Here is a 15170-nt window from a genome sequence, read left to right as displayed (position 1 = left end):
AATTCATCAAAACAACATATTTCCAATATGTGATTCCCAAAGCAATCAAACCACCAGATGTTAACAGACATAGTTCCCATTATACTGAACATGACTAAAATGGTTTGGCATATGGCACAGAGTACATTATTTTCTTTAACTGCAAAGGAATCATGTAGATTTAATTCTATCAGCCCTTAATTATTAGCAATTTTCTGGTTGTTGATTAATACAATTGAATGTCGTGTCTTGATTATAAGAGCCTCAGAAGTGTTGCTATATAATGTCAGAATATTTGTGAGGACATGTTAGCAGGCTAGCACCACAGGTACAGAAAAGTGTACACTACTCTCTTAAAACACTTATTTCGTTTGTAAAAACATGAGACCTTAATAAATCATTCAACATTTTTTCTGCTCTGGAAGCTGAAAGGTGCAGTAAGCTACTTGCATATACATACACACTTTGATAAAGTGTTGAACACCTTTTTGATTTAACTGTCTTTTAATCTTCATGCGACATCCTCACTCGGAAACATTTGACCTCTATCTAATTTCTCCAAATCTATCAGAGTGTGAGGACTGCCCTCTCCAGGTAAACGTTAAGATTTTCAGTCAGATATTACTGGGAACTCTGGTGAGGCTACTCCCATGTTTCACTCTAAGTATAATGTTTTTTCAATGATGTGCAGCGTTTCTGTTCTGCTACACTAAAACACATGACCTCGATGTTTTTGTTTTCTTAACTTTTCATCAATTTTGAAATACCCATGTCTTTAATTATTTTTAAAATTATTGAAAATCTCAGCTGCTCTCAGTAAAACAGACTCTAAAGGATTAAAATAAAACAGATCTTCAAAACAGATTCTGATCTTCTCTGTAATTACAGGCTCTCGCTCCCAAACAAGAGCCAGATTATATCACCAGTCATTTTCCAAAAGGTTTCATTTACTCTGTTGTACTTGTGTTCTCGTGTCGATGGAGCATCTACCTACACATGTGCTTCTTACAGGATCCGGGATGTTTTAAATATGTTACGCGGCTTTCAGGTTAGATCCATAAAAGGAGATGTAGCAGCTGTTATTCTGCCGTAGAGAGAGGAGGTAAAGGATGAAGACCACAAAAGGTTGTTGTTCATGAAACCAAACACTGACCACGCCCTGTGTTTCAGAGGTGGTGTCTGGATTTTGCAAAGCAAAGCAGCCTTCTTGTCATTACATATGAACTACAATGGAATTACTTTGCATGTTTCTGTAAAGAGAACCAATGCAATCCATTTGAGTGCAAACACTGTTTCGATGCTGTTTTTATTTTTTATTTATTGCACAAAGATTTTTTTTTCTGCTAATCCGTTTTCCAGGAAAGATTACATTAGATCTCTACCTATCAGCCACACCCAGAAAATTCACCCCAGTCAATTCAGCTGTATTGACCAGTTCAGCTTGCATCTGCAGAATAGTAAATTTCATTCTTGGCGTGTAAATCACTGGGAGGAGTAAATAAATGAACCAAAAACGCTGGGAAACTGGATTATGCCACATCTACATGTAACAGAGGTGAAATTTCTCAGTACACAACATAAAACTCACAAACATTTATTCAGGTACTCCAGTTCTACACTCAGTATGCTAACAATGCTAACAAATGCATAGAGATAGCATCAAGGTGTTATCCTCTTTTAACAATAAATTCTATTTTTATGTGTGTTGTGTCCTCACTGCTTCTCCTTATCGTCCTCTACGCTTCCTGTTCCACGTATTTGTCCTCTGTCTATTTCAGGTCCAGAGCTTTTAGGGTCTCATGTCGTCGGAGTTAGAAAAAACCCTCAACTCAGTTAGCTCCAGTGGGTTGCTATAGCAACCAGTAACTGCCACTTCATGGGGAATAATAAAAGGCTGGTGAACCACCACTGTGAACTGTACTTATTCAGAGCCATGAGGAGTGTGGGTTGCTCTCGTTTCCCAATATTTAGTGCACAAGATTTACACAAGATGTCTCTAACTTTATGACACAAAATGTCTCTGACTTTAGTATCACTATGCATCCAGAAATGTCCCTCCCAATCCCCAACTCATTTCCAAGACCAACTGATTGTCCCTCAGTGTTGCAAAAACAAAAGTGGTATAGAGATTTATAAGGTGGCATTCTAATGAACCGATGTGAAAATGTTGAATCTAAAGTTGTTTCAGGTAAAAAAAATAAATAAATAAATAATAAAAAAAGAAAACTTTTGGATATAGACTCACCAAACAAAAACTTCTCTAACCTAAAATTAGAGCAATACTTTAATGGTGCCCAACACTGAAGCCAATGAGGAAACATGTTTTTATATATTCCTTTATATATTGGAAGAAAGCTAGCACAGGTTATGCTCTGTGTAGTATTGCTATCCAAGCAGATAGTTAACAGCCAGGCCAGCAGGGAGCAGTAGCTGTTTGTTAGCATAAAGTTCAGCCAATGTACATTCTTCCTTTTAAAGTGTTGTTTTGCTTCCCAGGGAGTCAGTAGAAAAAGCCTGCTGACATCTACAGATCATATGAACTGCTTTCACTAAACAATCCTTCTACATGTTTATCTATGCTAATTACATTCAGCTGAATCACTTTTCTAGCATTTGACTGAACAATAAAACTAACTAACCACTTATTTTTTTTATTAACTGAGGAACAATGGAGAGAATTGTAAAATTAAACAACATACATTCTTATGTTACAGTCATGGTGTTTCCAGAAAGCTTTGGTCCCTCTCAGTAGGCTGCTTTTTGTGTTTCAAACCTTCCTTGTCACTCAACACACACTGGCGACACGACATGGATGCTTTACCTTATCTTTCTTTCATTTGCATAGCAGGATCTAAATATTGCATTTACATAAACATACAGACCCACTTCCAAAAGCCTTTCTGTCCTGCAAAAATTCTTATTTTTCCACAATTTGTTGCATTTCAGCCACGTCTTTCAGTGTTTTTTATTGGGATTTTATGTGATTTGAGTTATCATATGCTTTGATCAAAGCCATTTTATCACAGCTTTGACTGCAGCTTTAGGGTTATTATCCTGTTAGAAGATGAGTCTCTGAACCAGACCTAAGTCTCTTAGAGTCTGGGTTCGGTTTTCTCCCAGTATTGACCTGTATTTAGGTCAGTCATATTAACATATTAGCTTCTCTGTCTGTCCTGAAGAAAACAGTTTCCTCAGAATGATGCTGCCATCATCATGTTTAGATGCACGTATGGATAATTTATTTTCTTCCTGTCCCTATTAAATAAAGGACATATTTGTGTAATGCACTTGTTTTTCCAACAGTGTTAATTTCTGTATTCCTTGAAATAGTTACAGTTTGCTGCAGGATATGAAAATGCATCTAAGATGTATGCTGTAGTCCATACTGTAGATTCTTTCACACTAATATCAGTTTATTGAACAACTGGAATTTAAGTGTAATTGAACTAATATAATTATTTTTACAAAGTGTCTTGAGATTACATTTATTGTGAAATGGCGCTACATTAATAAACTGAGCTGAACTGAAATTATGAGTCAGTTGTACTACAAAACTGACATGCTGCAGGTATGATTATTGTTTTGGAAAATACAACTTCTAACAAATTATTGTGCTTCAATAACTGCAGCAAATGTGCTTATCATGGTTCAAAGAGACATAATGTAGTTAATAAGTACTACTATGGGTGCATTTGAATATGAGTCAGTGCTTTTTCCTGTCCAGCATATTTGCCTGCAGGGGCTTGTATCTCTCTCTGTGATTGGGCAGAGCGCCATGATGGCCCCAAAAATGCAAAAGTAGGCAAATCTATCACAAGAAATGTATGAGTGACAACTGTGGCTCTCTTGTGATCAGACAGGAAATCATCCCCTAGAGGATCAGATGAAGACATCACAATCTCCTCTTCATTCAAGTTTACACGGCATGTAGTGTTTGTTGACGTCCAGTATCAAAAACTACGAATGAGAATTTGTGTGATAAATAATTTTGCTTCTGTTCTTTTCTCTCTTTTTCCAGAAAAGCAAAGCTGAGAGCGCCGAAGCAACATGGAGTACACGTTCAGAGCAGTGACTCGCAGCCCAGGGATTATAATCTGGAGAGTTGAGGTGATTGGATTTTATTTCACTTTTTATTAGAGAGGTAGTGATGAACCCAAAAGTAAAAGTTTTAATTTCTCTCTGTGCAACAGAAAATGGAGCTTGTTCAAGTTCCTGAGAAGTCCTTTGGGAACTTTTTCGAGGGTGACTGCTATGTACTTCTGTTTGTAAGTCTTCAGACGGAGAATGATTCCCCATTTAAGCATATAAAAATTATCAAACCGTTTTACTGCTAAACTGTCTGGATGATCCTTTGAGCCATTCCTTCTCCATCTGTGCTAATGCACACACAGATTCTGCACTTTTGTCTTTTTCCAGACGCAGAAGCTGAATAGCTCTTTAAGTTACAACATCCACTTCTGGATCGGCTCAGAGTCCAGCCAGGATGAGCAGGGTGCAGCTGCTGTGTACACCATACAGCTGGATGATTTCTTAGGCTCCTCTCCAATTCAGTACAGAGAGGTTCAGCACAATGAGTCGGATACGTTCAAGGGATACTTCAAAAGTGGAATAATGTGAGTGAAAGATGTTTGTACAGTGAGCCTTTAAGTGAAGTACACCATAAATTGTATTTTTCTGTTTTGTTTAGCTATAAGAAAGGGGGCGTTGCAAGCGGCATGCGGCACACTGAAACCAATTCGTATGACATTCAGAGACTGCTTCATGTGAAAGGAAAGAAAAGGATAATTGCCAAGGAGGTGAGCCATGTTTTCCAGTCACGCAGATGCAAAAATATTCTGATCCCTTGAAGCTTCTTTCCACATGTTATCACAATAGAGCCTCAAACCTCAGGGATGTTATATAACAGATCATCACAAAGTCACATTTACTTGCAAAGTGGAAGTAAAATGATACATGAATCATAATACTTTATTAATTGCAGGTCCATTCTTTGAAAACTAGCTAAAGTTTGGTTTCACTGTCTGGACAGCTTCAGTTCATATCAATTGTCAAGTTTTGCCATGGATTCTGAATTGGATTCATGTCTGTACTTTGACTGGGCCATTTTTCCGCATGAATTATGGCATTGTAGCTCTGTAAACATATTTAGTGTTGTCCATGTGGAAGTATGAACCTTTTTGCAGTATCCAGCAGGTTTTCTTCATGGATTGGGATGCCTTTAGTCCCATCAACCTTCTCATGAGTTCTGAACAGCTTTCCTGTCTCTGTTAAAACTAAAAGCGTCGTCACGGTACAAAGTTCCCACTGCTTTACTGCGCAGATAATTTGTTCAGGATAATGTGTAAAGTTAAACTTCCTCAACACACAGTGCTTTGCATCTAGGCCAAAAAGTTAAATTCAGGTCTCATCTGACCAGAATACATTTTCCTCCAAGTTTCCTGCATATGGGAAAGTATTTATAGCTTTTTTTCCACAAGAGCTTTTTCCTTGCCACTCTTCCATGAGAGCCAAATTTGTGAACAGTGCTGTAATTTCTGCTTCCCGCTGGTCTGTCGCACACAAATCCACTGCAACACATTGAATTATGTATTTGCAAAATGTGGATAAAATCAAGGGGTATTAACACTAATGCAAGTGTTATTTCAAGTAAAAACAGTAATTTTATTATTTTCTTTGTGGTTTAGGTGGAGATGAGCTGGAAGAGCTTCAACCTTGGAGATGTGTTTTTGTTAGACCTTGGCAAGACCATCGTCCAGTGGAACGGTCCAAAGAGCAACACTCAGGAAAGGCTGAAGGTGAGGCTTTCTGACTGAATAAGTCCTCTATTAGACACATTGGACTCATAAATATATTGTAAATCAGATATACAATGAATGCAGTTCATAGAGAAACGAATCCACACCCTATTTTACAATCATTGCTCCACTAACTGAACACCGCTTACATCTCCAATTCATTCTAATAGGTACTGTAAAAATTTGCATCGCTGCATGGTTGCACATCCGCATCAGTCTCTATCCAGGCAATGCAGCTGAATTACATTAGCAGTGTTAAGAGAGGTGTCAAACTGCACAGCTAAGGACTTCTGTTTTCTATGGTAGTGCTGGGAAACTTGGGGGTTGTGCAAATTCTTCCAGTTTTTACAGCCAGAACTCCAAAATACAAATAAATGCAAACAACTAGTTGCTTTTATTCATTTTAGTACCAGGATGCTGACCATGAATGCAAAACAGGCAGGATGGCAGAAAAATGAATGCAACATGAACAAATAAACGTAACACATTTAGTTATTTAGTTTGAGCCATAGGTTTGTTTTTTTTTTGCATTTTCTCCCTGGTTTTTTGATTATATATGTTTGGTGACAAACACCAAGACTGTGGGGTATAGTCTTGGTGTTTGTTGTGGGAACATGTTCCCAAAATGTTCCCACATTTTGGGAACATTCTTTCCAAAATGTTAAAAGGGGCAGAATTATGTATTTTCGAGGCATTTTGTGGCATTTTATAGCACAATCAAGTAGCTGTGTTACCTTTGGTTGTTATAAAAATGCCACATATTAAACATGACTGAAAAAAAATGGATTTTGCAAATTAACACCTTAAAATTGGGCTACTGTCTCTTTAAGAAACTTCTACTGCGACACTCCACCTTCAGTTTGTCATGACAATACTTTTAATCATGCCGTTAACAGCCTTTATTAGCATTGCACTGAGAAGTAATTTGTAGAAGTAACTCAGATGTGCAGCTCAACCAGGTGTTTGCTAATTGCTGCTGCCGCTAGTCTGATGGAGCTGAGTGGGGAAAGCGTGTGGCAGAGGTACTCTGTGAGGCGTAAGCTCCAAAATAGACTGCAGCTTTGTGAGACCAAGCGTTTAGGCGCCTCCAAATGGCTGCCAAGGGAGATTAAAGGATTTCTCAACCATGCATGAAAGAATGAGAGCGTGTTTTTGATCAGGGAATAACATTATAGCATGATATAAAGCTCAAAGAAGTCAATTTTACCCAATTCTACCTCTTCAATAGACCCTGAAACTGATCTGAGTCATCCAGCTGCATCACATCAAAGACACAATACCAGTAAAAGTTATTTGGAAGTGATTTCAGTCAGGGATTCCACATCCGATCATTTAAAGTCCATTTAATTGAAACAATGTTTCCCCAGAGTCCGTAGGACCAAATGTGTGATTAATTTCTGCTGAAACAACAGCTTGGAGTAAAAATTTAAAAAAACAACCAAAAATTGCAATGGCGTAATGTTGCTAACAGTTTGCCTTTTAAAAAAAACTAAGGCTGTAAGCATTTGTTGTATCTTCACTTTCTCAGGGCATGATGCTGGCCAAAGACATCCGGGATAGAGAGCGAGGAGGCCGGGCGGAGATCAGAGTGATCGAGGGCGACGCAGAGAGCAGCTCCCCTCAGAACATGGAGGTGTTGAAGAACGTTCTGGGTGAAAGACCCTCCGACCTGCCAGACGGGACGCCTGATGACACTGTTGACCAGGAAACAAAGGGAAAGCTCACGCTTTACCGGTGAGCTGCTCGCTATCTCTGATTTTATTTGTCCTCAAACCCGTTTTGGTTATTATTTATATGTTCATCCCTTTGATTTCAGAGTGTCAGACGCAGATGGTCAGATGAAAGTAGCAGAGATCGCTTCAAACCCTCTGGTTCAGGATCTGCTCACCCATGACGTGAGTCAATGCAACCCCAATCCAATGACTTACTCAAGCATGACGTTGTGGTTAAGTGTTTCTGTTTGCAGCCCAAGCAAATTTGCAATGTTCATTGCAGGTGGGCCATAAAGAATATTATACAAGGTTTAAAGTGCAAATACAAAACAATCATTGAGACTCAGAAAGGAAGAAAAACAACCTTCTTCAAAACCTTAAATTGCATGATGCCAGATCAGCACTCCTAGAGTTAAAAATGGTTTGAAAAATAAACTGTCTATATTGGAAACATCTTTCAAATGACTATTTGCTAAATCATCAACTAATGAACTGGTTTCTGTCTGATTATCTTTATAAGATCTGAACCTTGAATTGCTTGAGAGTTCTTCAACAAGCACGTCAGTCGTCTGTGTGATTTCATCACCTGTTTCCTGCTTGCCTACAGATCTGTTCAGGTTATTTACATACTTCCATCCTGTTGGAAATAATAATTATCATCTGAATGTCCTGCAGGATTGTTTCATCCTGGATCAGGGAGGCAGTAAGATCTTCGTCTGGAAAGGGAAGAAGGCAAACAAAGCTGAGAGACAGGCTGCCATGTCCAGAGCTTTGGTGAGTGACGTCACATCATCAGCCTGGGATTAGATTATCCGCCTTTTTATTTCCAGTGTTCTGTTTGACTGCCTGTTGCAGGACTTCATCAAAGCGAAAAACTACCCACTAACCACCAGCGTGGAGTCAGTGAATGATGGGGCGGAGTCCGCTCTCTTCAAGCAGCTCTTCCAGAAGTGGACGGTGAAAGACCAGACGCAAGGCCTTGGAAAAGCAAACACGAGGGGCAAAATTGGTATTTTAACAAGAGGAAAAAATAAATTGGAATGAAGAAAGAGACATGAGCTTTCATTGGACATCAGTCAGTCAGTGATTTTTATTTATTTATTTGTTTTAAGCTCACATCACACAAGAGAAATTTGATGCCTCCCTGATGCACTCGATGCCGGAGGTCGCTGCTCAGGAGCGAATGGTGGACAATGGTGGAGGTCAGGTTGAAGTAAGGCATTTTTTTTGACAAAATACCTGAATATAAAAGCTGTTTTTCCAATAGTCTTTTCTCAGATCGATGTACAAATCAGAATTATGTGACAAAATATACATTTTTAACGGAGGATCAGTTTATAATTCACCTTCAGAACATCTTATACATTCATCCGTAGCTTTGATACGCTTCAAAGGCACAATGTAAAGCCAGAGATTGAAATTAAATTAAAATTTGTCATGATAGCAGTGCACAAATACTGGTAAGTTCTTTATTGAATCAAAACTGAAAAGTTGTATTTATGTTGTTTCAAATGACAACTTCTGCTCCAAGAACATAGAAGTTGTAATGTGTTCACACAGAGGTAAGCACTAACTTGTAAATTTGTAAATTTATCACATCGTTGATATCAGTAGAACTATTTCACATGAACGAATGTTTGTGTAAATCAAGTTGGCAGTGAACGGAAGCAGGACAAAATATCCATTTTCTTTTGACCTTCAGTAATGCAACTGTAACTTGTTTTTCCACAAGAAGAAAAAGAGGAAGTTTAAATCCTGATATCAATCAGGTCTCAACAGCAGAAAAGCATTATCTTGTTCATTTGGCTCAAACTCTGAGAAAAAAAAAAGGAGAGTTTCAACTCAAGATAATTACTGTTGTTAAAGAAATACGTCATAGTTATCAAGTTGTTTTATGATGCTGGAAGAAACATTACTTCAAACAGAGTATATATATCTTTGTTTTACTTTTTTTGCTTGTGTGCAGCCGATCCTCCTTGGTGGAGGAACTGTGAGGAGAGAGAATCTCACTGTTTTTTATTCATGCTTACACATGATGCTTCCTCTTTCACCTCTGACCTCCTCAGGTGTGGCGAGTGGAGAACCTGGAGCTGGCCCCGGTGGACCCCAAGGGGTACGGATACTTTTACGGAGGAGACTGCTACCTGATCCTGTACACTTACTTAGTCAACAACAGAAAGTGTTACCTTCTGTACATGTGGCAGGTAAGAGCATGATAACCTGCCTTCAAGATGCAAAAGCATTAAGCTGCTTCACTTTATGGTTTATGTTTTGTGTTCTTAAGGGGCGCCATGCCACGCAGGATGAGCTGGCCGCTTCGGCGTTTCAGGCTGTGAACTTGGATCAGAAGTACAACGACGAGCCAGTCCAAGTGAGAGTGACCATGGGAAAGGAACCGAGACACTTCATGGCCATGTTCAAAGGGAAAATGGTCATCTTCGACGTAAGACGGCTGTACTAGCCAGTTTAATACTGGTTAAGCGTTGATCCGTTGCTGCTTTGTTGTGACGCGCTGAGCGACTGAAGTTGTACCTGTTGATTACATGTAAAAGTCAATCCCAGAGATCTTCTTCGTTGTTCCAATTCTGAATTTATTCCAGTCAGATGAAACCATTTGTGAACAAAATCCAATTATTCCAGGATACACGGCAACAGTGTTAACAATGACTCTGCCATCGCGTTCAAAAACTTGCGTGCCCTTCCAGGTTCAACACCTGTCACCTCTTGGCTCATATACTGGAGGCCACAGCCCCATCTAGTGACCAAAAACCCCAAAATACACATATTTGACTCCTATAATGGCATTTTTGGTATTGTGATAAAATCTACTCGGCTAATTAGCTACCAATCATTATGCTCAGTGCTTTTCTTTTCCTTCAGGGTGGCACATCCAGAAATGGGAACTCTGATCCGGAACCTCCAGTAAGGCTGTTCCAGGTTCGTGGTTCTGACCCGTCCAACACGAAAACCATTGAGGTTCCAGCCCTGGCCACCTCTCTGAACTCCAACGACGTGTTTCTGCTGAAGAGCCAATCAGGAATCTACCTGTGGTGTGGGAAGGTGAGAGAGACACAGTGGCGGTACGGCGGATTCAGGACGGCGCTGAAAGCTTTTTCTGGTGTTTTCAGGGCTCAAGCGGAGACGAGAGAGCCATGGCAAAGGAGGTGAGCTCTGTGGTCGGCCTCGGCTCAGAAAAAGGTTTTGAAGAGATTGTGGCTGAGGGTCAAGAGCCTGTTGAATTCTGGGAGCTGCTTGGGGGTAAAGCTCCTTATGCAAATGACAAAAGGTAAGAATGAGACAAATGTTGGTGGTACTTCCAATAGGAGAAACATATCTGAAGCTCTTTAGTTGAGTTTAAAGCTGGGGGATGAAACTTTTATTAAAAAATATATATATATATTTTTTTACCTATTTGTTAAAGCTTTCACCATATTATATGAGATAGATAATCAGAGAAAAAAAATCTATCTCCCACACCTCCACCCTGAGATGTTATTGCCATCTGAAGAAACTTCCAACCAAAAACAGCCAATTAGAGCCAGGAAGAAGGTCTTGGCACTGTCAGTCAAGCTCATGTACGTGCTGCTCAATGTTCTAATTACAGAGAAATAACTTACCTTTACAGAAAAACATTTTATCCACCGTCATTGGTGGTGATGCTGACTACCCTGAACAGTCACGGCAGCCTCTGTTGACTGGGAGAAGCTGTCGCGTAGCAGAGAGAAAGGGGTAGTATGTGCGCAGCATACACAAGCATGACTGACAGCACTAAGACCCTCCTCCTAGCTCTGTTTAGTTGTTTCTGATCAAGAAACAACACTGAGAGAACAGGGAAAAGGCAGAGCAGTCTGATTTTATTCACAGATCGTCCTGTACCATCACAATGCAGTGACTATTTCAAGAAATATGTAGGAATCATAGTTTTTGTAAAAGTTACATATTTCAAGCGTTGGTTTTCTGCAGATTGCAGCAGGTGGTTTTAGACCACGAGCCACGCCTGTTTGAGTGCTCCAACAAAACGGGGCGCTTCATCGTCAGTGAGGTGGCTCAGTTCACACAGGACGACCTCAGCGAGGACGACATCATGCTGCTGGACACCTGGGACCAGGTGGGACGCAGAACATCTAACAAACAAGCCGTCCACTCCATCGACCTCTGCTGACCTGAATTCCCTCTTTTCCTTTAGCTGTTTCTGTGGATTGGCAAAGAGGCGAATGAGGTGGAGCGTAAAGAAGCCGTGGTGACGAGCCAGGAGTATCTGCGGACTCACCCTGGAGACAGAGACCCGGACACGCCCATCGTCCTGATCAAGCAGGGCTTTGAGCCGCCCACCTTCACTGGCTGGTTTGGTGCCTGGGATCCCTCAAAGTGGAGCGTGAGTCTCTCAGATGCAGCATGACAGACAGCCATGACATTCACTGTATTTTCCGGACTATAGAGCGCACCTCATTACAAGCCGCACCTACAATAATAATAATAATAATAATAATAATAATGATAAAATGGAAAAGTACATATATAAGCCGCTGATATCTCCGCCGCTCTCAAGGACCCAGCAAAGGGCTGCGTCCTTAATAAAGCTGAACCATGGTTTCATTCACGCCGAGTTTACGTGCAGCAGCTCTATTTCCCTCCTGTACTGCCAGATCATAACCTTCAACTTAAAAGCTGCATCATTTGAGTTTGAAGGAATTTCTCAGTCGTGCCTGCTGCTAGCATGTGCTTGTTCTCTTTCTTCTTCTTGTTTAATGGCGGTTGGCAAGCAACTTAAAGGTGTGCATTACCGCCACCTACTGGAATGGAGTGTGGATCAGAATGCAACTTATATGATCTCCCCCCCGAACCCCCGCAAAAAAACAAAACAAAACAAAAAAAAACTTATATCCTTTCTATCACTTTAGTTTTCTTAAGATAGTTTATTAAATAACGTAAATATTCAGTAGTATTTTTAACTGTAATTTATTCTTTACATTCTATCTCCTCAGAGTACTTAGGACATAACAACAAAACATGTTTTACTGTCTCTTCTTGAAAACAAAAATCACAATTACCTATTGGGTGTTTCCCCATTTTAAACAGTATACTGTTTAAAGTTTAAACCAATTCACTTCCTGCTAAAGCGCTCCCTGTCGGTTGAAGAAAAAATCCACAGAAAAGCCGCACTGGCTACAAGCTGCATGGTTCAAAGCGTGGGAAATAAGTAGCGGCTTATAGTCCGAAAAATACAGTATTTAAAATCTAAAAATAGATTGGGATTTTTTTCTTCTTTTGTGTTTTAGGGAGGGAAGAGCTATGAAGAACTGAAGAAAGAGCTGGGAGAAGACCTGACACCCATTGTTCTGCAAACTGTACGTTAATCCATTTCTCTAAAACTTTATGTGCAACAGAGAAGTAGCAGCTGCATTTATGACAATAGTTAAACTAAATTAGCAGCATAAACAAGAACATCTCTTTTTTGAAGTTCATTATGCATTTCTTATAATAGAAAATACAAATAATTTGGTTTTCATTTGGACAAGACTAACATTTAGTTTTCTTTTTCTAGACCTGAATCTATTGATTATATGGCAACAAGCAATAGTATTTATATCTCTTAAGCTTTTTCTCATTTTGTGATAATTGTAGAAGAAGGCATCCAAATCAGTTGAAACTTTTTGGCCAGCATGCTGGCCAAACTTTTTGGCAAACTTTTTTGGGATTTTTCTCGCAAATCCCAAGAAAAAAAAAAAAAAAAAAGCAAAATCTAGACTTATTTCATGTGGCTGAGGTCAAACTGTTGTGTTCACAGCCAAACAGACTTTAAAAAGAAACTGGAAGAAGAGTTAAAAGGAAACAAACAATATTTAAAAATATCTAAGAAAGAAGTGGCAACTTGCGAAAAGATTACACTGCTATTCACCCTAAAATATGGTAGTGGCAGCATCATGCTGTGCAGTTTGTTTTCTTCAGCAGGGACAGAAACAGAATTGATCGGATAATTTATAGGCTCGCTTTCTAGCAGGACAATGACATTAACAACTGAGCCAGAGCTACAATAGCAACGTTTTGATTAAAATGTATGCAGGTGTTAGAATGGCCTAGCCAAAGTTCAGAGAACAGTTCACAGATGTTTTCCATTCGTTCTGACTGAGTGTGAGCGAAGTCGCAACACCAAATTGACAGGAAGCGCAGCTTGTAGCTGTGAAAAGCTGACAGACTGTGACGGCAGCATTTCACATTTTCGTGCTGCAGTAAAATCCCACTGAAGTTTGTGGCTGTAAGGTGATGAAATGAGAAAAAGTCCAGCAGAAGGGAAGCTTAGCAAGCTACCAGGAGCACGAGCCAAGACTGTGCTTCTTTTTTAAAACAGCAATTCATCTTCCTTTCTGCTACACAGGAAAAAGAAAATGCATTTCCCTGATGATGTGAGCTAATCATGAATCACAGTCTGAGCACGCTGGTATTTTCCAGGAGGAAAATGCTGAGGCGGAGAAAACCTTTCAGCCTTTCCCACCCGACATGTTGGTTAACAAGCAACCTGACGAGCTGCCTGAAGGTGTGGACCCGTCCGCGAAAGAGGTGTGTGAGTTCGCTGGTGCTTGTCAGGTGAACAGACAGAGAGGAAAGTTTAGTGGAGGAAAGCAACATGCTGCTAGAACAGCTTCACTGTGCTTCAGTATTGAACCTAAGAGTCTCTAAACATGAAGATGAAGATCTCCTCCTATTATGAATCCCCCTGAATATTAAATATTTTTGCTTTTGAGTATTACTCAACCAAAGCATTTTCTGTTTCTTCAAAGAGAAGGCCTTTACGCCCAGTTTCTTTTTTTGTTTTGTTTTTCAGAAGCACCTGTCTGACGCCGACTTCGCCAGCGTATTTGGTTTGAGCAAAGATATGTTTGTGAGCCTGCCGCAGTGGAGACAGCTGAAACTGAAGAAAGAGAAAGGCTTGTTTTGATCAAAGTCTTTGTGTTCAAAATATTAACAGCAAAAGGTTTTCTACCCCTTATTTTGACTTAGAAATCAGATTTTATTCTTTTGATGGTGAATCGTTTTTACTATGTTTCAATCCTACTTTTTTAATGAAAGATTATTGCTAAATTCACACATGATAATGTTGAGTTCTCTGAATGCAGTTCGCTCTATAATTATTGGCGCCCGTGTTAACAATGTGCAACATTTCTAACAGCTGTGGATATTTCCCCCCCTCCTGACTGTGTTTGGTGGCAAAATTAACAGTTCCAGTCATTTAAAACTTTTTTATTGGATTTATTTGTCATTTTCTGATTGCATAGCCACACAAAAAATTAAGATAAGTCAGATAAATAATAACTTTTTGTTGGGAAATGCTTAGAAGTCTAGTATAACTTTTTTATCTTTAGAAAATAAAGTTATATACTCACAGGTAAACATCTAGATTTTGTTTCAATCATTAAACAAATTATTTTAAAAAATAAACACTTTTCAGCTATTAGGAAAAGATTAGGACTCATGTGCCAGTCTCCTCAGAGGTAGACGTGTCCTGCTGCAGCAAAGTCTTCCCAGGTCATGACACTTCCACCTCCGTGCTTTACGGTTTGTTGTTACGAGGTTTGTTTCCTGGAATGCTGTAATTTTTTTATGCTTCTGCTCTGATGGCCAAATAAGAATATTCCACAAGTCCTCGTCTTTGTCTTCGTATTCTGTGTGAAACTTGAATCAGGAC

The 15170-nt window shown here is 39.5% G+C and overlaps 1 protein-coding gene across 2 annotated transcripts; it reads left to right on the top strand.

The window, feature by feature from the left end:
• Nucleotides 1–3831: 3831 nt before the first annotated feature.
• avil (advillin) lies at nt 3832–15128 on the top strand. 2 transcript variants are annotated; one of them, XM_007540725.2, is made up of 20 exons: nt 3832–3902; nt 3998–4086; nt 4170–4244; nt 4396–4592; nt 4667–4775; nt 5664–5774; nt 7303–7508; nt 7591–7669; nt 8162–8260; nt 8342–8495; nt 8599–8699; nt 9553–9690; nt 9771–9929; nt 10367–10546; nt 10615–10772; nt 11450–11594; nt 11673–11861; nt 12766–12834; nt 13937–14044; nt 14310–14423. In XM_007540725.2, exons 2-20 carry the CDS (start codon nt 4027–4029, stop codon nt 14421–14423), a joined length of 2451 nt encoding a protein of 816 aa, XP_007540787.1. In that variant the 5' UTR covers nt 3832–3902; nt 3998–4026. The 2 variants fall into 2 exon arrangements, with proteins under 2 accessions (XP_007540787.1, XP_016520711.1); XM_016665225.1 differs by lacking the exon at nt 3832–3902 and having other exon boundaries at nt 4027–4086; nt 14310–15128.
• Nucleotides 15129–15170: the final 42 nt, after the last annotated feature.

This window comes from Poecilia formosa, unplaced genomic scaffold (genome assembly GCF_000485575.1).
Source record: "Poecilia formosa unplaced genomic scaffold, Poecilia_formosa-5.1.2 Scaffold557, whole genome shotgun sequence".
NCBI lineage: Eukaryota > Metazoa > Chordata > Actinopteri > Cyprinodontiformes > Poeciliidae > Poecilia > Poecilia formosa.
This window is presented reverse-complemented; position numbering and strand designations above follow the sequence as displayed.